This window comes from Oncorhynchus masou, chromosome 24 (assembly GCF_036934945.1).
Source record: "Oncorhynchus masou masou isolate Uvic2021 chromosome 24, UVic_Omas_1.1, whole genome shotgun sequence".
NCBI classification, from domain to species: domain Eukaryota; kingdom Metazoa; phylum Chordata; class Actinopteri; order Salmoniformes; family Salmonidae; genus Oncorhynchus; species Oncorhynchus masou.
In genome coordinates, this window is record NC_088235.1 from 57,801,718 (window position 1) to 57,822,485 (window position 20,768).

At 42.4% G+C, this 20,768-nt stretch overlaps 1 protein-coding gene across 1 annotated transcript; it reads left to right on the forward strand.

The window, feature by feature from the left end:
• Positions 1–108: 108 nt before the first annotated feature.
• Positions 109–17,012, forward strand: LOC135511648 (cGMP-dependent protein kinase 2-like). Its single transcript, XM_064933130.1, has 19 exons — positions 109–260; positions 1,742–2,306; positions 3,819–3,985; positions 4,066–4,179; positions 4,599–4,704; positions 5,819–5,882; positions 5,972–6,049; positions 6,234–6,328; positions 6,712–6,780; positions 6,985–7,083; positions 7,270–7,420; positions 7,552–7,688; positions 11,571–11,660; positions 11,915–12,056; positions 13,507–13,670; positions 14,063–14,185; positions 15,607–15,669; positions 16,591–16,657; positions 16,780–17,012. The coding sequence occupies exons 2-19, from the start codon at positions 1,810–1,812 to the stop codon at positions 16,873–16,875; spliced, it is 2,322 nt and encodes a 773-aa protein (XP_064789202.1). The 5' UTR covers positions 109–260; positions 1,742–1,809; the 3' UTR covers positions 16,876–17,012.
• Positions 17,013–20,768: the final 3,756 nt, after the last annotated feature.

Sequence of the window (20,768 nt, forward strand, 5' to 3'; positions counted from 1 at the left end):
ACCACCAGGGGTAGCCACCAGAGGTAGCCTTGATTATTCTTGCCGTCATTGGACGGAGTGGGAGTACCATTATTTCCACATAAGTACTCACATTAACGACAACGGGCTTCTGAGGAGGATGTCACAGATCACAGTGCATTCAAGGGAGATGATCGTCTTTGTTTTTTCGCAGGTGTTTGAACATCTGGAAAGGCTCATTCATTACATTTATGAAATATTGCATTACATTTTGAGAAACCAGGAACGTACTCGACGATATTGTAAGTAATATAGCTACGACTTAGGCTATTGTTGCGACATATTGCAGGCTAGTGCAATTTCATTTAGGCTATGATAGGACAAGCTCTGATGTGTGGCTGTGTGAACTTTTTACAACATTTTACAACATGTATGCCATATATACATGGCATTTTTAATCATACTTTTTGTTGTGTTGCTGCAGCATACAGTATGCATGTCAGTGTTTCAATATCATAAAATGGTAATTGCATTCTCTAGAACAGGGGTCCCCAAACTTTTTTGCATCAGGGGGACCCCCTTTGTGATAGCAAATACTTCAGGGACACCTTCATAATATCAGAATAATATCAGAATACAACTCCTATATTTTAAAGCCCCCCCCCCCCCTTGACATCAAAGAGACATTTTTGCAGAATTGAAGCAAATTTCCTGCAAATCGATACATTTTTCCTTGGGGAAGAGAATACTTTTAGCAGTTTTAGAACTATTATACACATTTTGCCATGGGGCAAATTATACATATAATTAGATATTTGGGGATGGGAATATTGCTAGCAACAACCGATTAAATACATTTTTGAAGACGTTTAGAGAGAGTGAATATATATGTATGTATGTATGTATGTATATATATATATGTATGTATATATATATATATGTATGTATATATATATATATATATATGTATATATATATATAATTACATTGTATTGCACTCTCTAAACGTCTTCAAAAATGCGACCAGATCTTAATTAATTATTATATATATATATATATATATATATATATATATATATATATATATATATATATATATATATATATATATATATCTGGTCGCAGATCTAGAATCAAGATATAGTGATGTCAGTTATGTCAATGTTTCCGTTTGAAAGATATTGTATCAGTTCCGTGCAATGAATGCAGGAATATAGGCTTCCTTATTTTCACAGTCATTGGCTTGTACGGTATTTTTTCACCAAGTTTCATTCTTTGGAGGTTAAACCGAATGCAATTGATGCTTGGAAATTTGTAGTTTGTCAATTAAATATTATCATAGGGATGTATATCCTGTGGATTTAAAATCTATTCAAGATGATCTGTTGCTGATCAAATCTATTTTAACATAAAGCAGGGACGGCTCCAGGTATAAGCAGTTGCTTAGGGCCCCAGGCCGCTAGGGGGCCCTAAGCAACTGAAATTTGGTTGTGCATAAGCAATTTGTCTCTTATTATGTCAGTCATTGACAGTCACTCAATTATCCATGTCAATTATCCATGTTCACTCAATTATCCAACAAGTTAGCAATTGTTTAGATTGGTAAATTAGTCTAGCTAGCTATCTAAACTTGTAGTAATCATGGTCAAATACCGACCAGGCACGTGCCCAGGTGCCCTGACCTCCAGCGGGCCGCCATTGATTTTGTTAGCTACCAAATCTTGATTAGAGCCCCAAAAAGGACAGAGCCGGCCGTAACATAAAGCATAATATTCTTCTCAAGGAGAAAGGAGACTTTTCACCAGACGGAGACCTATCATTGACAAGACGAGGGTGACCAAGAGCTTTCCTATGGTGGCCAGCCAACAGCTGGCCATGGGCAACGGTTCAATCAAAGCCCCACGGCCAGAGGACAGATGCCTGGCCTCCAGCCTCAAGGTGGAGCCTCAGGGCAGCCCAGTGTGGGACACGGAGCCCCTGAGGCTCAGGATAGCCCGCCTGGAAGAGGAGCTGGCCCAGAGGGACCAGGAGTTTAAAGCCCAGGAGCTGCAGCTGCAAAGCCTGCAGAGAGAGCTGGAGGCGAAAGTCTCCCAAATAGAGAAGCTCCAGGATGCCATCGGCTACAACAGCCTGGTCCGCTCCGCTCCGGCTCCCAACTACCCCAGCCACCGCTTGCTCAGTGTCATCAACCAGGGTCCCACCCGCTTCCACAGTGTGGCCGTGGAGGTCCACTGCAGGCTCAAGGCCAAGGAGGGCGTGTCAGCTGAGCCCACCTCAGGGCACTTCTGCGGGGGGTTCAGAGCCCAACATGTGTCCATAGAGAAGGCCCGTCTCCGCAAGGACTCCAGGTGGGTGTCAGACATCAACAGTACCACACAATGTTGTTGAGGATGTTGGAAGGGATAATAACTCTAGAAACATTTCCATGTCGTGGTGGACAGCCCAGACTGATTGTCCTCTATTGTACTTGTTCCTATTGTCTCATTCTCCCACATTTAATTACATTCTAACCTATTTCCCAATAAGCTAGGTCTGTGATGATAAAGCCTGCCTTTAATCATTATTTGTTCTCACTGAATGCCGGTGTCTGGTATAGGCTACATGCACATAAAAAAATAACTATGCCGAGATTCAATCTGATCTCAAATCAAATCACATTTTATTTGTCACATGTGCCGATACAACAGGCCTTACTGTGGAACGCTTACTTACAAGCCCTTAACCAGCAGTTCAAGAAAATATTTCCTAAATAAACTAAAGTAAAAAATAAAATAACAGTAACGAGGCTATATACAGGGGGTACCGGTACCAAGTCAATGTGCGGGGGTACAGGTTAGTCGAGGTAATTTGTACATGTAGGTAGGGGTATCTTGCTTGGCCCACAATGCACGTTTTAAAGTCAATGTGACCGTGTTCACGGAGACCACGTTCACAGGAAGAGGTGCATATGTCGGTTTAATTGTAAATGACCTTTTAAACGACGCATTGTCCAAATCTGTGTTCTGATTGATTCTCGGCCCAAGTGTTCTCTGGAAAACTGCCTGACTCTCTTGAAAGAACAACAGCTCTGGCCAAGCCTTTGTAGTGCCTGCCACTCCAAGGAGATTTGAAATCCTGTATTAGCATTGGAGATAATTGGAAGGCACACGGGGAAACAAAGGCGTTGAGCATCAATACGCAACATGTATGGACTGGATAATTATGGCTTCAATTAAGCAGACCTCGGTTGCCTGCCTCACACTCTCCTGCTTTAGTTCATTCACCAGGTCGATATTAGGTTAATGGACTGGCCCTCGGCTGTCTGATGTGATAACATAGGCCTTGTAGTTAAGAGGGATACAGGGGGAAACTGACAGCAGTAACGGTACTACATCAACAGTTTAGTCTTTTATGTGGCTGGTTTAGAGACTAGTGACAGCATAGGGCTTTGTCCATCTGTGAAAACATGAACGCTGTCGTATAAATACAGTTGTAACGGCGTCGTTGACAGTCTCTCGTGACAAAGCGTTTACTCATGGTCGCGCAAACTCAACCACCAGTTAGCAGCCCCTACTGTATGTAGGGCTTAGTGGGCTGTTTAATGTGAACTAATTCGACTTTTGGTGTGCTTTCCTAGTACTTTACTGCAATACATTGGATCCTTTTGTTCAGAAAAGTTATCCAAAGGCGATAAAACCCACGTTATTCAAAATAATCTGCCCATTTGTGCCTCAAGTACCAATTTACTTGACTTGCTGTCAAAGCTGATATTTGACTTCCAACTAAAACGCTGGATGAATATTGATATGGAGGTGAAACAAGGCTTTGACCTCTAAATGTAGAGTGTCTGTGCCTCTTATCTGTGCTCCTCCTGTTCCCAGCACCAAGAAGCTAATCAATGACGCCATCATGAACAATGACTTCCTGAAGAAGCTGGATCCGCAGCACCTGAGGGAGATGGTGGACTGCATGTATGAGAGGATCTACACTGATGGCCAACTGGTCATCCAGGAGGGAGAACCAGGGAACTACCTCTATGTGCTGGCAGGTCATATCGACTTTATTACCTTCTTACACAGTATATCTTTGGCTGTTGGTCTATACTCAGGCTAGGTTTTGTCCCTTCAGATGGCCTGCTAAAGGTCACTCAGAATGGCAAATTGCTTGGAGAGATGCGTCCCAGGACTGCCTTTGGAGAATTGGCTATATTGTACAACTGTAAGAGAACTGCTACAGTGAAAGGTGAGTTTAACTGGTAGAGTCTCTAGAATGAGAGGATTTCCCCTTTTAGATACAATACTTTTCCACACACATCGTAAACAAAGTGTTCATACTCAAGTGCAACAAACCACTCATGTGACATACATGATTACCAATGTACGACAGAGCAGCATGGCGGCACATGATTTTATGAGGAGTCACCAAGGGACTATTAAATCGTCATTAGAATGTACAAAACCATATTTCACACAGGTGCTTTCTCTAATCTGGCATGGAATAGTACTGTAGGAACCACACACCTTTTTCACATATTGAAAGTATGTTCATGCAATGTTCACGCAATGTTTTTCCAACTCATATAATGTTCTAAGAATACCCGGCCCAGTGAATGTCTGATGTTGTGTGGTGTGTTGATCGGACTTGTGATTTCCAATGGCCAGCTGTATCCCAGGCTCATATCTGGGCTCTGGACCGTCAGACCTTCCAGAGTATTATGATGAAGTCTACACAGGCCACACAAGAAGAGTACTTCAGCTTCCTACGCAGGTACAGCTAGAGGATTGGTCCTCAACCGTGAAGCAGGCATTGATGTCTAAGGGAGATGTGCATGAAAGTTTAGGAACATTAGGAACACAATAGAGATCCAGTATGGATGGTGTTACTGTAAGAGATGGGTTGAATGGCGCTGAAGGTTGGGACTAATAACAGCTAATAACAAGAAGATAACTAATATAAAACATAAAGTGTCCGTAAAACGTATATAGGTTCAGAACTTTTGTGAAATGAAGAAATGATTGAGGTTCGAGGAAGGTCAGGAGAAAAAACAAACAAAATATAAATGTAAAATAGACTGTGTCCGTAAAATGTATATAGTATGTATAAGCTGGAAGTAGAAGCTTAAGTGTTGTTGTTCATTAGTTTACTCCAATTAGCAGAGAAGTGGTAGGGTTAAAAAGTTATAAAGGAAAATATATATTTTTTAAAGATGTGTATATACAGTATATGTATGAATATGTATGTATTTATATGTATGTAAATAAATGCAAACAATATATATGTGGGATTGGAAATGATGCAGACAATTACATTGATGGAATTTAGCTGCAATATTAAAGCTGATCTACCCCTTAAAAATGTTTGAAATAAACATTTTACATTAGGAACACCTTCATTATATTGTGTTACAATATATGGAATGGCATCAAACCATGTGTTTGATGTATTTGATTCCATCCCATAATTCCGCTCCAGCCATTACCACGAGCCCGTCCTCCCCAATTAAGGTGCCAGCAACCTCCTGTGCTACTACAATACCCCGTTCAAAGGCACTTAAATATTTTGTCTTGCCCATTCACCCTCTGAATGGCGCACACACACACAATCCATGTCTCAATTGTCTCAAGGCTTAAACATCCTTATTTACGCTGCCCCCCCCCCCCTTCGTCTACACCGACTGAAGTGGATTCATCATGTGACATCAGTAAGGGAGCTATCACCTGGACAGTCTATGTCATGGAAAGAGCAGGTGTTCTTAATGTTTTGTACACTCAGTGTCTACTATTAAGTTAGGTTATCTTTGAAGTAGTTGTGAATATGTTGCATTGCTAAATCCACATCCCCCCCCCCCCAATAACAAACTCTGTGTCCTTATCTTTTACAGTGTATCTCTGCTGAGAGACCTGCCAGAAGAGAAGCTTTCTAAAATCGTTGACTGTCTGGAAATTGTGAGCCTTTTACTTTGTTTCTTAATCAGACTTTTTTTTTATAACAGGTGATTTGGGAAGATTTGTTGATTATTTTGTCTCATGCCTAGGACTATTTTGATAAAGGAGAGTATGTCATTCGGGAGGGCGAAGAAGGGAACACTTTCTTCATTATAGCTAAAGGAGAGGTAAGACACATGGTTCATGTTTGTAGCTGAAAAGACTCACTTTCGTATCTGGCGTTACAGAGAAGTTGAAATGCTTTATCCGACCGTGATAGATCATGCTATCTTAATTGTAGAAAACGTAGTCTGCCATATTGGATCGAGGGCAAAAATAGATAGCCCTTAACATGCTGTGGTTTCTGGCCAGGTGTGTGTCACCCAGACCACAGAGGGATGTACTGAGCCGCAGGAGATAAAGACGCTGGGTGTGGGCGACTACTTTGGAGAAAAAGCCCTTATAAGGTAAGAGCTGTTACTGATCGCTTTGACCGACTCAAAATGTTAAATGGGCAAAAGCACTCTGGCCTGGTTTGTCTTTTGCACCAAGGCAAGTATCAAACACACTTGTAACACCCCGTCGGTTCCCTCGTTCTCCCATGTTAACATGCGCTTGTCCACTTTCTATCAATTCTCATTGCTTGCCCCCTGATTGACAATCCACACATTTTACCAACGCAGTTTCAATCAAATCCTTTCACCATAGTGTAGAGTAGTGGGCCTCGGAATGTCTGTCTGTCTGACAAAGGCATGCATTCTCTGGCGGCTATTGCATGATTCTGTGGTGAATTTCCATTGGATTCAATTGTGTGTAGCTCTGCTGAATAAGACTGTCTGTTTCTTTCCAGTGAGGATGTACGTTCAGCAAACATCATCTCTACTGAGAATGACACACAGTGCTTGGTGGTGGACAGAGAGTGAGTGCGGTCACTGCGCACGCACACACACACACACGCACGCACGCACGCACGCACGCGCACACACACACACACACACACACACACACACACACACACACACACACACACACACACACACACACACACACACACACACACACACACACACACACACACACACTGAAAGGAAACAGCAGTCATGTGGTTATGCCACCTCTCCAGCAACTTCAACCAGATGGTGGGCACTTATGAGGAGCTGCAGGCGTATCTGAAGGAATATGTCGAAGAGCTCTCCCGATGTGACGTGAGGAGAAATGCACTGTAAGTAGTTCCACAAAATTACTGTTTCCACATAATTCAAATAACAAATGGCAGTTACGTACATTGACAAATACCCAACCACCCCAGACATTTTAGGACCCCACTGTGGGCAGAAACAGAGATTTAGGAGTTGAACCCAAATGGTCCCCCCTTCCTCCCTCCCTCCCTCCTTCCCTCTTTCCACAGGCCCCATTCCCGCGTTATCGACTCGTCCCCAGAGGCCCAGGAAGTGCATCGGCTCAGGGAGAGGATTGCTGTCCTCCCCACCCATGACCCCTTCCAGGACCTGGAGGTCATAGCCACACTGGGCATGGGTGGGTTCGGCCGAGTAGAGCTGGTGAGTGGCCTGATGTCTGGGTCACACCACAACATAAAGCAACGGCAAAAACAACCGCATAGGGCATAGGCCTACAGTTGCTATAAAAATGATGTAACATCATGTCAATAATTGTTATGTTTATATTGCAGGTGAAACTGAGAGATGAAGACACCACATTTGCTCTGAAGTGTATTAAAAAGAAGCACATTTTGGACACGAGACAACAGGAGCACATCTACTCTGAGAGGAATGTCCTTCAGCTGACCAAGTCACACTTCATAGTCAGGTCTGCGTCACGTGCTCACAATGCTCTCTGGTTGTCCTCACACAACACTGCCTATTGCAAAGTCCCCAAAGCAGTGTAAACATCCATAGCCTTTTATTCAGGCTTTTTTTCAAGCTTTGACAACTGCAATGTTTTCTTAGAGTACTTCACATGATACAGGTTTATATCAGTGTAAAGGAGTTCCAATATGAATGGAGCATGACTTAATAGCAGTCATGCTCCATTCATATAATCAGGTTCAATCTAAAGAGCAAGGCGAACTACTCTGTCACTGTAACCTGTTGTACTCTGAGCACGTGACAAATAAACTTTTATTTGAAGAGGGAGACAAGACATAATGATGTTTGCAAGGCCTCCCATGTGGAAAATCATATACAGTGGGGTCTGAAATTATTGACACCATTGATAAAGATGAACAATAATGATGGTATAAAATAAATAATGAAAATACTTAGCTATATTGTATGCTCAAATGCTAACTTCCCCTGTTATTGGTAAGGGTGAGAGGTTAGCATGTCTTGCGGGTATGAAATGTTGAGCATACAATATAGCTCAGTATTGAAATGATTTATTTCATACAGTCTTTAATCAAGGGTGTCAATTTCAGGCCCCACTGTAGATGTACTCTATTCCCAATCATCATTTTCTTTTTGAGGATCCTGTATTGTTTCATAAAAAACAATGTATGGTTATACAACATCATACAATCGCAGTGGGATGCAAAGTGGGACCTCGTGAATCCGCTGAATGCATAAACAAACAGTTAAGTGAAGGACAAATTCATTGTTCAGATCTATGAAAAGAGAGTGTTTGTATTCACAATGGAAATTTATACAGCATGTATTGTATCCATCTAGTCAATGCGTAACGCATGTTTAGAGTGGTTTCTGACAAAAGTCAAACTTGAAATAGAAATGAGGCAAATGCTGCCAAGACCAGTCTTACTTTCACATACTTTCGATGGTTTTAAAATTCCTTGAAACAAATATTGTAATCTAGTTTAACTAGGTTTCCATCCAATTGGCGACAGATTTTCATGCCAATATTCTAAAAATCTGCATTGAACAATATGCACATTTTCACACCAGCGATGTGTTTCCATCAAACTGACTTATTGCGGATAAAAGGCTGTGCTTGATGACATAGTGCGCATAAAAATAACTTTTGCGATTTTAATTCCAATGTACGGAATAAAAAGTTAAATGGGTTTCAATTGCATTTTTCAACTCGACTGATGGTTTGACACAAAAACGTTACGTAATATTGCAAATGTGCCCACTCTGGTCTTGGCACGTGCACTATAGCCAACAGCTCACAGATACATTATTATGGATCATTTTTATTTGTCAAACGGCAGCCAAACATCAATCATCATGTCACCAGAATAAGACCCTCGAAATGTATTGGAAAGGAGCATCAAGCTCACTTTCACCACCCTGTGAAGTTCACATTAATGGATTTAATCTGTAGCCCAATAAACGGCATGCTTTCACAAGTAGTAGTGGGAGGACAACACAACATACAGTACCAGTCACACCTACTCATTCAAGGGTTTTTCTTAGTTTTTTACTATTTTCTTCATTGTAGTATAATAATGAAGATATCAAAACTATGAAATAGCACATGGAATCATAACCAAAACAGTGTTAAAACAAATGTTTTATATTTGAGGTTCTTCAAAGTAGCCACCCTTTGCCTTGATGACAGCTTTGCACACTCTTTGGATTCTCTCAACCAGCTTCATGAGGAATGCTTTTCCAACGGTCTTGAAGGAGTTCCCACATATGCTGAGCACTTGTTGGCTGCTTTTCCTTCACTCTGCGGTCCAATTCATCCCAAACCATCTCAATTGGGTTGAGGTCAGGTGATTGTGGAGGCCCGGTCATCTGATGTAAAACTCAAATAGCCCTTACACAGTGTCTTTTGGGTCATTGTGCTGTTGAAAACAAATGATAGTCCAACTAAGGGCAAACCAGATGGGATGGTGTATCGCTGCAGAATGCTGTGGTAGCCATGCTGGTTAATTGTGCCTTGAATTCTAAATTAATCACAAAGAATGAGCATCCCCACACCATCACACCACCTCCTCCATGCTTCACGGTGGGAACCATACATGAGGAGATCATCCGTTCACCTGCTCTGCATCTCGCAAAGACACTATGGTTGGAACCAAAAATCTCAAATTTGGACTCATTAGGTTTCATCAGGTTTCCACTGGTCTGATATCCATTGCTCGTGTTTCTTGGCCCAAGCAAGTCTCTTCTTCTTGGTGTCCTTTAGTAGTCGTTTCTTTGCAGCAATTCGACCATGAAGGCCTGATTCACGCAGTCTCCTCTGAACAGATGTTGAGATGTGTCTGTTACTTGAATTCTGTGTTGCATTTATTTGGGTTGCAATCTGAGGTGCAGTTAACTCCTTTGTAGCAGAGGCAACTCTGGGTCTTCCTTTCATAAGAGCCAGTTTCATCATAGCGGTTGATGGTTTTTGCGACTGCACTTCAAGAAACTTTAAAAGTTCTGGAAATGTTCCACATTTCCTGACCTTCATGTCTTAAAGTAATGATGGACTGTCATTTCTCTTTGCTTATTTGAGTGGTTCTTGCCATAATATGGACTTGTTCTTTTACCAAATAGGGCTATCTTCCGTATACCACCTCCAATCACCACAACTGGTTGGCTCAAATGCATTAAAAAGTAAAGAAATTCCACAAATTAACTTTTAACCAGGCACACCTATTAATTGAAATGCATTCCAGGTGATTACCTCATGAAGCTGGTTGAGAGAAGGCAAAGAGTGTGCAAAGCTTTCATCAAGGCAAAGGGTGGCTACTTTGAAGAATCTGTTTAACACCTTTTTGGTTACTACATGATTCCATGTGTGTTATTTCATAGCTTTGATGTCTTCACTACAGTAAAAAAAATAGTAAAAATAAAGAAAAACCCTTGAATTAGTAGGTGTGCCCAAACCTTTGTCTGGTACTGTATCGTTGCTTGACTCCAAATTTACTTTGATGTGTTGGTTACTATATTTCAATATAAAGGCATTTCCATTGCCATTTCTCGCATAATACACTTTACTGACCAAAAAGATCCCTTCATGTCGAAGGAACAAATTGTCTGTCAGCATTTATAAAATCCTCTGTTTCCATCAGCTCAGTCATTACTTTTTTCATACATCAGGTAATTAATCCGCATGAAATGAATGGATGGAAACCTGGCTAGTTTTAGACAAAGTGATGTTTATTATTTCCCAAGTGATTTAGTTCCATTGCCATGACTCCCATGACTTGAGAGTGAAAGGTCTCATTTCACTGAATAAGACAAGTCAGCCCTCAGATTGACACGGGAAAAAGGACTGTGGAAGTGAAGGGTGTTGACCATGAAACAAGAAGTGGTTCATGAGAGGAAAGTTAGAACTTTCCTATTAAGAGTGAGAGGCCCCCCTCCACATGTTCTATGGTCCAGCATGAGTTGCTAAGGAGTCCCTTTGGAGAATGTCGTTGTCCTTGGTCTCACCGCTGAGTGTAGACTGAGGTTTGATTTATCCGCCCTGTGACATTCAAGGACAAAAGGTCTGGGCAAACACTGATTCCAGCTGCCACTCAAAGAGGAAAGTTCAGTTTGAATGCCATATCCATCTTCACACACCTCTCTCTTCTCTCTCTTTTTCAAAATGCTCCTTTCTCTCACTCTGCTTTCTTAGTAACTGTTCTTTGGGGCTCAATTGACAAACAGATCCAAGGCAAACAAAAAGCAGTTTAACACCTGAAAGTACCTCACCCAAAGAAACATTCTGCGGAGCTGAAGACCTCTGTCAAGAACCCCAGAACAGTAACATTGTTCAGATGGTCCTAAGTCCTCTAAAGGTCACTTTGTGTTCCAGGTTGTTTCGGACATTCCGAGATGACAAGTATGTGTACTTGCTACTGGAAGTCTGCCTGGGTGGTGAGCTGTGGAGTGTACTACGCGACATGTGAGTGTGGGTGGTCTTACATCTGCTAAAACACCTCAAAATCCTGTAATCAACAGAGCTCGCCAGCTTGTAGTCCTAAAAACAAAACGTTTTGTTTCGTAAAGCCGTTCCTATGGGGAAAAATTAATGGGGAAAGCAGCCTTTATGTGCGTCCGTGTTTTTTTGAATGACATAAATGCTTCAAAATTCATGAAAAGTTGTTACAGTACAAAATCCTAATATGTGTCTTAATGTTGGCCTTGACTGTGAAACAGGAGTTTCTTTGAGGAGCAGACAGCCCGCTTCTGCATTGCCTGTGTCCTGGAAGCCTTTGACTACCTCCACGCCAGAGGAATCATCTACAGAGACCTGAAACCTGAGAACCTACTATTGGATGCAGAAGGCTATGTCAAAATGGTAATAGACCTTCATTTGATCACTGCTCATTTTCAGTTGTTTGTACATAGTCAGACACTACATGACCAAAAGTATGTGGACACCTGCTCATCGAACATCTCATTCCAAAATCAAGGACATTGATATTGAGTTGGTACCCGCTTTGCTGCTATAACAGCCTCCACTCTTCTGGGAAGGCTTTCCACTAGATGTTGTGTGTTCTTCCACACCGATCTCAATAAACCATTTCTGTATGGACCTTGCTTAGTACACGGGGGCATTGTCATGCTGAAACAGGAAAGGGCCTTCCCCAAACTGTTGCCACAAAGTTGGAAGCACAGAATCCTCTACAATATCATTGTACTGTATGTGATGAGATTTCCCTTCACTGAAACTAATGGACCTAGCCATAGACCATTATTCCTCCTCCACCAAACCTTACAGTTGGCACCATTCATTCGGGCAGGTAGCGTTCCCCTGGCATCCGCCAAACCCAAATTTGTCCATCGGACTGCCAGTTGGTGAAGCGTGATTCATTACTCCAGAGAAGGCCTTTCCATTGCTCCAGAGTCCAATGGTGGTGAGTTTTACACCACTCCATCCGACACTTGGCATTGTGAATGGTGGTCTGTGTCGGCCATGGAAAGCTTCCGATGAACAGTTCTTGTGTTGACGTTGCTTCAAGAGGCAGTGTAACGGGGTGAATGACTGGTTGCTGGGAAGTCAGGCGCAGGAGAGCAGAGATGGGTGATAACAGGAGAACTTTAATATACACCCTGGCCCAAAGGCACAGGCGAGGCAACACAAAGCACAACTACGGTAACATGAACCGCATTAAATAAAACAAACAAAACTAGGTTTGAAACAAACCTAGCGCAAGCCAGCCTGTAGCGTAACACCCTACACAAAGAACAATTCCACACACAGACATGGGGGAAACAGAGAGTAATATACATTTAGTCTGATGAGGGAATGTGAACCAGGTGTGCGGGAAAACATGACAAATCCAATAGAAAATGAAAGTGGAGCGGCGATGGCTAGAAGACCGGTGACGTCGACCGCCGAACGCCGCCCGAACAAGGAGAGGGACCGACATCGGCGGAAGTCGTGACAGGCAGTTTGTAGTGATTGTTGCAACTAAGGACAGATTATTTTTTTTGTGCGCTACACGCTACAGCACTCTGCTGTTCAATTGTGTGAGCTTGTGTGGCCTACCACTTCACGGCCGAGCCATTGTTGCTCCTAGATGTTTCCACTTCCCAATAACAGCACTTACAGTTGACAGGGGCATCTCTAGCAGGGCAGAAATTTGATGAACTGACTTGTTGCAAAGGTGGCATCTTATGACGGTGACAAATTGAAATTCTGTTAGCTCTTCAGTAAGATCATTCTAGCCTTCTATAGCCAAAACCACCAGGGGTGTACATGTTTGAAGGGGTGTCCATGTTACAGTATCTGTCTGTTTCCTCAGGCTGACTTTGGTTTTGCTAAGAGGATAGGCCTGGGGAAGAAGACATGGACATTCTGTGGGACCCCAGAGTATGTGGCCCCAGAGGTCATCATGAACAAGGGCCATGACTTTGGAGCTGACTGCTGGTCTCTAGGGATCCTCATCTTTGAGCTGCTGACTGGCAGGTGAGACAGTAGGACAGTATGATCTGTGATGTGATCGGCCTTTGACAATAACAGTGCCCCAAATGGGTGGAGTGTTGTGGACACTGAGTATGTGCTTGAATCTTGAATAAGGCTCTTCAGGCACTTCACTCTGAGAGGAACCATTCGACGTTAGGCCTCATTCCACAACCACGGTAACATATTTGACACTAGGATGTTGAGTGTATGAGTGTCTATCAGCCTACTTGAGATAGCTTGTTGGGCTGCATAAGACAATACAGTGTGTGTAAGTGCCCCAAGCATATCCACGATACCATTTAGCTAGTGCCTGTCATGTTCATCATGAGCAAGATCCCTCAAGATCCCCTATTTGTTTTCTACACATTTTCTACCCTCCAAACCACCTCTTCCAGCCCACCATTTTCTGGAACTGACCCTATAAAGATCTACACCATGGTCCTCCACGGGATTGAAAAGGTTGAGTTCCCCAAGAGGATCAGCAAGCGCCCCGATGACCTCATCAGGAGACTCTGCAAGTATGTGGCTGTGGCATCACTGACTGCTGCTGTCGTAATCCCATTAAGCGACAAATAGGGCTGTAGTTGAATTAAATGAACAGTGTGTCTGTCTGTCTACTTTGTTTGAGGTAAAGCCAACAAAAATAATGAAACCCTAGTTCCCCATAGGGTGTCGCATAATTGGTCCAGCGTCATGCGGGTTTGGCCCGGAGTAGGCCTTCATTGTAAATAAGAATTTGTTCTGAACTGACTTGCCTGGTTAAATAAAGGTTAAATAAAATGTTTGAAAAATAATAATAATAATTGATGTCCGTCCCCCTAGTAACATCCCTAGCAACCTATCAGGGCACAAGTCACACAGGTCAGAGAGAGTTTGAGAGGCTGGTTTATGGTACCCCCTAGACTCTCAGGCTCCAGTCATGGGGGATGGGGAGTGGAGTGTGCAGCTCAGGGTTGTGAGGTGCTAATAACAGTCCCTACTCACTGTATTCTCCCAATTAGCACCATAACACCAGTAAACCTGACGAAGATCCTCTGGATCTAAATGTTGTCGTGGTGGTAGTTGGCAGCATATAAAGGATGTGTGTGTAAATTCAATCTGTCAGTCTGCTCCGATAGCAGCGCACTCTGTATTGAGAGTGCCAGAGTACTCAGAGTGCCAGAGTACTCAGAGTGCCAGAGTGCTCAGAGTGCCAGAGAATAATAATGAAGGAATTTACCAACACCCTTCACTTGTGGAAATGACAGGTGACAGTAAACGTCTGCAAAAAAATATTTTATTAAATTGTTGCCAGCAGCACAGTTACATTCACTAAATTACATGAAAACAGTCCAACTAGCTCTGCTAGGGCAGTAGAGTGTGTTCACTCATTTGTGTCTGGAAGTAGCTAGTAAGCTAGCCAACTTTAGCCTGTTAGCTTGGGTGCTTGACTGCCGTTGTGAGTTCAGAACACTCAGATAAACCCTACCAGAGCATCCAGTGTGTGCTCTGAACGCTCAGAGAGTGAAACGATCTGAATTTATGCATGGACAATCTGACAACACTCTGAATTTACTAACAACCCAGAGTGCACTTTGACACACTTTCAGCTGACGAAACAGTATGTTGATATTTGATTGGTCATAAATAGGCTACTGGACAAGGCTCGTGAGCACCATGTTTAAAATCCTTTGGCCAGCTCAGTGAGTCACACAGCAATTGAGACTTTAGTAATTGACCAGACAAAAACAACTGAATGTAATTGGTCCATGAGTGGCCTGCATGGATAATAATCACATATCAAACCAGACCAGGTCTGAATCAAATAGACTGTGTCATATCTACTGTATCGACCTGCTTTCGTGTGTATAGGGTATTAGCTGCAATCATGTTGTCAGCATTCTGTTTGTCCAGATGGTTGTCAACAATAACAGGTACATATATATTGTCCTGCCTTTAGGCTCAACCCTGTGGATAGGCTTGGTAATAAGAAGAACGGAATCATCGACATTAAGAAACACAAGTAGGTCTGCTTCTTTTTAATAAAGCATCATCAACACCAACTACACACCTAGACAGATCCTAGATCCTAGCCACTAATCAGCTATGGTTCTTTAACGTATTCAGCCATTGATGGATTTGTGATCAAATGTGATATAAATCCAGCTCAGTTTGAACAACTTGCTCAGTGGTGCCTTCATAACCAGTAGGCTATGGATCATTCTCTCTCCATTCAGTCACCCAGAGACATTAGGATAATTATTTCAGAACCTATTGGTGTCATACCTCTCTGCACTGTGCAGAGCAATGTGTGTTGAGCACCTACCCCCTCCCTTCTCTTCAGTATCATGTCTCAATAGTCAGCACTGCATAAAAATAACAGCACTTGGGAGCAATTATCTGTGAGAATGGGGGGTGCATCTGCCTCCTTATTTAATCAGCAGAGCAGAGCCTGAATAGACCATAGGACTGGCAGAGCTGGCTTCCTCTCAACAGTCATCCGAGCACTAATGCTCGAAGCTGGAGGAACTCACTGGGCAAATCATAAAATCGTGACAGCCATTTTGACCTTTGTTTGGTCATTAGAGAGATGTTCCTGTTCTGTGTAGGCGAGTGATGTTTGGTAGAAATGGTATGTAAACATTAGTGACCCTATTAGCAGTCCAATATGACCTAAATCATTCTGTTTTTAGTGTTGCTGTGACTGTATACTCCTGTGTGTGTGTCTTCCTGCAGAATAAAACATTCTGTTCACTGCTTGATACAGGGTCCTATAGGCTGGGGTCTGTCTTTGTGGGGTGATGTGTGTGCATGTATGTAATATCTATACCAACTGTTCTGTATTGTATTGGGTCTGGTGGAGTGTGTGGGCACTGGGGGATGATGGGATCGATCTGTAGTTATGACAGAAAATGAATAGCTGACTTTTTGTGACGTCTTGCAGGTGGTTCCAGGGCTTCAACGGGGAGGGGCTGAGATGCCAGAAGCTCATATCCCCACTGAAGAGAGAGGTGAAGTGTTCTGATGCGTAGTACTCTAATCACAAAATTATAGAGTACAGGTATATGACCGTCAAAGGAGTTCTTGGATGTGACTGTATCTGACGGGTGTTCTTTGATGTTCCTCTCCCCAGCTGAAGGGGCCGATGGACCACAGCCACTTTGACATCTTTCCCCCAGAGCTGGAGGAGCCTCCAGATGAGCTGTCAGGCTGGGACAAGGACTTCTGAGGTGCCATTTTGAGCCTCTACTCCGCACAGCCAGACAGGTGATGTCACTCTACTACCTGACGCTGGTGTTCCACTACTGCAGTGAGCTGTGCTATCTGACCTAAGACAATAGACACCACAGAAGCAGCGTTGACTGAATACTGTAATCCCGTCTCTTCCCTGCGGTTGCCATTCTTGCAATATATTTGACATCATGCGTGCCTGGCTGTTGCTGCCTTGCAGACGGAGAAGATCACCTTTTTTGGGGCTCTTGGCCGGATGAACAGTGTGTGAAGTGTCACTTGAAACTCTCATGTGACAGCAAGGACTTTCATCAAGTGATTAACTTTGAGTGCCAAAAACTCTAATCTCGGTCAAATTCTTTCCCTCAGACAGAAACTCTTAGGACAATGGAAATAAATAATAAAGCTTCTTGATTGTTACAATTAAAAACCAATGCATTTCGGCTTTTGGAATTCTTCAGGGTTTTTACAAAAGAAAATAAATAATGAGGGTTTTATACAGTACATTTCAAAATGGGCTACTATGGACAAATCACTATAAGACAACATCCTGTAACAAAATATCTGATTAGTAAAAAATCTGACCAATTGTCCTTGACAAATTACACACAATACATATTACAGTCACACATTATTTGGATAGTCCGGATCCGGATAGTCCATCTGATGCTCTACAGATGGTCATATTATCAACAAACTATGTGTTGATAAGCAACTGCTTGCTAAGATTAGGGTAAGGGTTAGGTTTAGGGTTAGGTTTAGGGTTAGGTTTAGGGTTAAGTTTAGGTTTAGGGCTCGTAGATACCAGTGGCTGTAACAGCTTTCTTTATGTGAAGGAGAGTCGGACCAAAATGCGGCGTGGCTATTTAGATTCATGTTTTAATGAAAAAAGGAACACGAATTAATACAAAAACAATAAACGTAATGTGAAAACCGAAACAGCCTAAACTGGTGCAAACTAACACAGGAACAATCACCCACAAAACCCAACACCAAACAGGCTACCTAAATATGGTTCCCAATCAGAGACAATGACTAACACCTGCCTCTGATTGAGAACCATATCAGGCCAAACATAGAACTAGACAAACTAGACATGTAACATAGAATGCCCACTCAGCTCACACCCTGACCAACCAAAACATAGAAACATACAAAGCAAACTATGGTCAGGGTGTGACAGTGGCGGTAAACTTCTTCAGGATCGGTGGATCCCCTGCGAGACAGTTGAGCTAACGTAAGCTAATGCGATTAGCATGAGGTTGTAAGTAACAAGAACATTTCCCAGGACATAGACATAAATGTTATTGGCTGAAAGCTTAAATGATTGTTAATCAAACTGCACTGTCAAATTTACGGTAGCTATTACAGTGAAAGACTACCATACTATTGTTTGAGGAGAGTACACAGTTTTGAACGTGAAAAGTTGTTAATTATCAAATTAGACACATTTGGACAGTCTTGATACAACATTTTGAACAGAAATGCAATGGTTCATCGGATCAGAATAGATTCTGCACTTACACTGCTGCCATCTAGTGGGCTGTAATCTTACATTATGGCCTTTCTCTTGTGTTTAAAAGATGATGGTAGAAAAAAATACAAAAAACAGTTGTTTTTTTCTTTGTATTATCTCTTACCGGATCTAATGTGTTATATTCTACATTCCTTTCACATTTCCACAAACTTCAAAGTGTATCCTTTCAAATGGTACCAAGAATATGCATATCCTTGCTTCAGGGCCTGAGCTACAGGCAGTTAGATTTAAAAAAGGGTCCGATCCTTATTAAGGTGATCAGATTTCTGAAATGAAAACCGGGGACATTTCCAGTTCGGCGGTCAATATATCATTAAAATATCAATCTTATTGTCTATGAAATAAAAAAGGGGACAATTCGGTTTCATGTATTTAGTCTAACAGGCACACTGTGGTAGAGAAAACAACTATATTACAGAAACACTACAGACAAGACAGAACAGCCTTTCAGTGGTCCTGGTAGTCTGGGTAGAATAAGAGCAGAAGAGAACATGAGCAAAATTTAAGAAAACAGAAATGTCACGTCCTGATCTGTTTCACCTGTTCCTGTGATTGTCTCCACCCCCTCCAGGTATCGCTTATTTTCCCCAGTGTATTTATCCCTGTGTTTCCTGTCTCTATGTGCCAGTTCGTCTTGTATGTTTAGTCAAGTCAACCAGTGTGTTTTTCCCGTACTCCTTTTGCTAATTCTCCTTTTTCTAGTCCTCCTGGTTTTGACCCTTGCCTGTTTCTGGACTCTGTACCTGCCTGCCTGACCATTCTGCCAGCCTGACCATTCTGCCTGCCTTGATTACGAGCCTGTCTGCCACTCTGTATCTCCTGGACTCTGATCTGGTTTTGACTTTTTGCCTGTCCACGACCATTCTCTTGCCTACCCCTTTGGATTATTAAACATTGTAAGACTCCAACCATCTGCATCTGGGTCTCGCCTTGATAAAAAAAATTGTATATGTGAAATATTTAACAACATTAAAAAAAAGATGATGATGAGATTGGTAACTACATAATATACTTAAACCAACCTAATCTGTATATTTCTCAGAATAATGTATTTTCATCAGAATTGCTCTGTCTTTGTCCAGCTTCTCCATGAACTCCTGGCAGGGGAGGTTGAAGTTTGTCTTCACAATAAGCATTTCCTTGATGGTAGGAACAGTGACCCTATTTCTTGCTACTGTCCAGATATCATTAATTTGGGAGAACACTCTCTCGACTGGTGCATTACGTCCAGGTAAGCACATGACAACAGATGCTAATCTAGTCAGGTTAGTGTGTGGGATGTCATTCTCTTTGAAGTGGGTAACCACCGTGCTCCATCTATGACTAAGTGGTGTCTCAGATGTTTTCCATGCGTCAAGCGATTTTATTTTTTTCCTTCCCCCTCTTTAGGAAATCTTGCAGGCCATTAAGCTCGTCAAACAATGCATCCTCATTGATGGTCACATTGGGGCATTTTTCCTGCAGTGTGGCCGCTGCCTTCTGGATCTCTTCACCCAGAGGTTGCCTTTTTAAAAGGAGACAATCTAAACCTATCACCTCCCGCTGCGGAGCATTTTTAATTTTGGTATGGACATTGACCCTCCCCAGCCTATTCAGTCCTCCATAGTTGGTATTTGTGTTGTCGGCAGAGAATGCCACGACTTTGTTTTCCAGGTTACATTTTTGGATGACCACCAGGACCTCAGCTGCAATTTCCTCTGCTGTTTCTCCTTTCAATTCAACAAAATCAAGCAGTTTTGTTTCCACAGACGTGCTGCCATCATATATTTTACAATATCTGACTACTATTGGCAGCAGCTTTACATGTCTATGATTGGACGCATCAATGGACGGGGACACAAATTCAACTTGGTCCAGGTCCTGTAGTTGCCCATGGTGCTAACACATTACTAAAACTGTGGATATGTGTAACTATGATTGTGTCGCATAGTGTGGTAGCAAAGACATCCTCTTGCACAACTAAATCATATTCTTCTTGGTAAGTCTCTACCTTCTTGAAGAATGTGGTGACAGAGGGCATACCAACACGGCCAATCAGAGAGGCTTTATGCTTTTTCGTTTTACCACTGCCGCCCCCCCCCCCACACACACACACTGCAATTGAAAAAGAGGAATTACAAAGGGTGCAGTGAACCATTCTATCGCCTTGACCTGAGCGTATAAATGGAAATTCTCTCATCACGTTGTCATTAAAATGGCATTCCCACTTGGAAAGAGCCACTGTATCTCCTTTGTCTGCTCTTCTTCACTCCCCTTGTGTCACTCTTCTTACTCTCAACTTGTTCTTCTCCTCCGATATTTCTCCTCTTTTCTTCACTCTTCTTCCTTCTCTTTCTTCCTTTCCTTCTCTTTAC

Excerpts from the sequence above, each read along its gene's own strand:
- LOC135511648 (XM_064933130.1), top strand. The coding sequence starts at position 1,810 with ATGGTGGCCAGCCAACAGCTGGCCATGGGCAACGGTTCAATCAAAGCC. Across the intron at positions 6,050-6,233 it reads TCATTATAGCTAAAGGAGAG|GTGTGTGTCACCCAGACCAC; the intron begins GTAAGACACATG and ends GTTTCTGGCCAG. Across the intron at positions 7,689-11,570 it reads AAGTCACACTTCATAGTCAG|GTTGTTTCGGACATTCCGAG; the intron begins GTCTGCGTCACG and ends TTTGTGTTCCAG.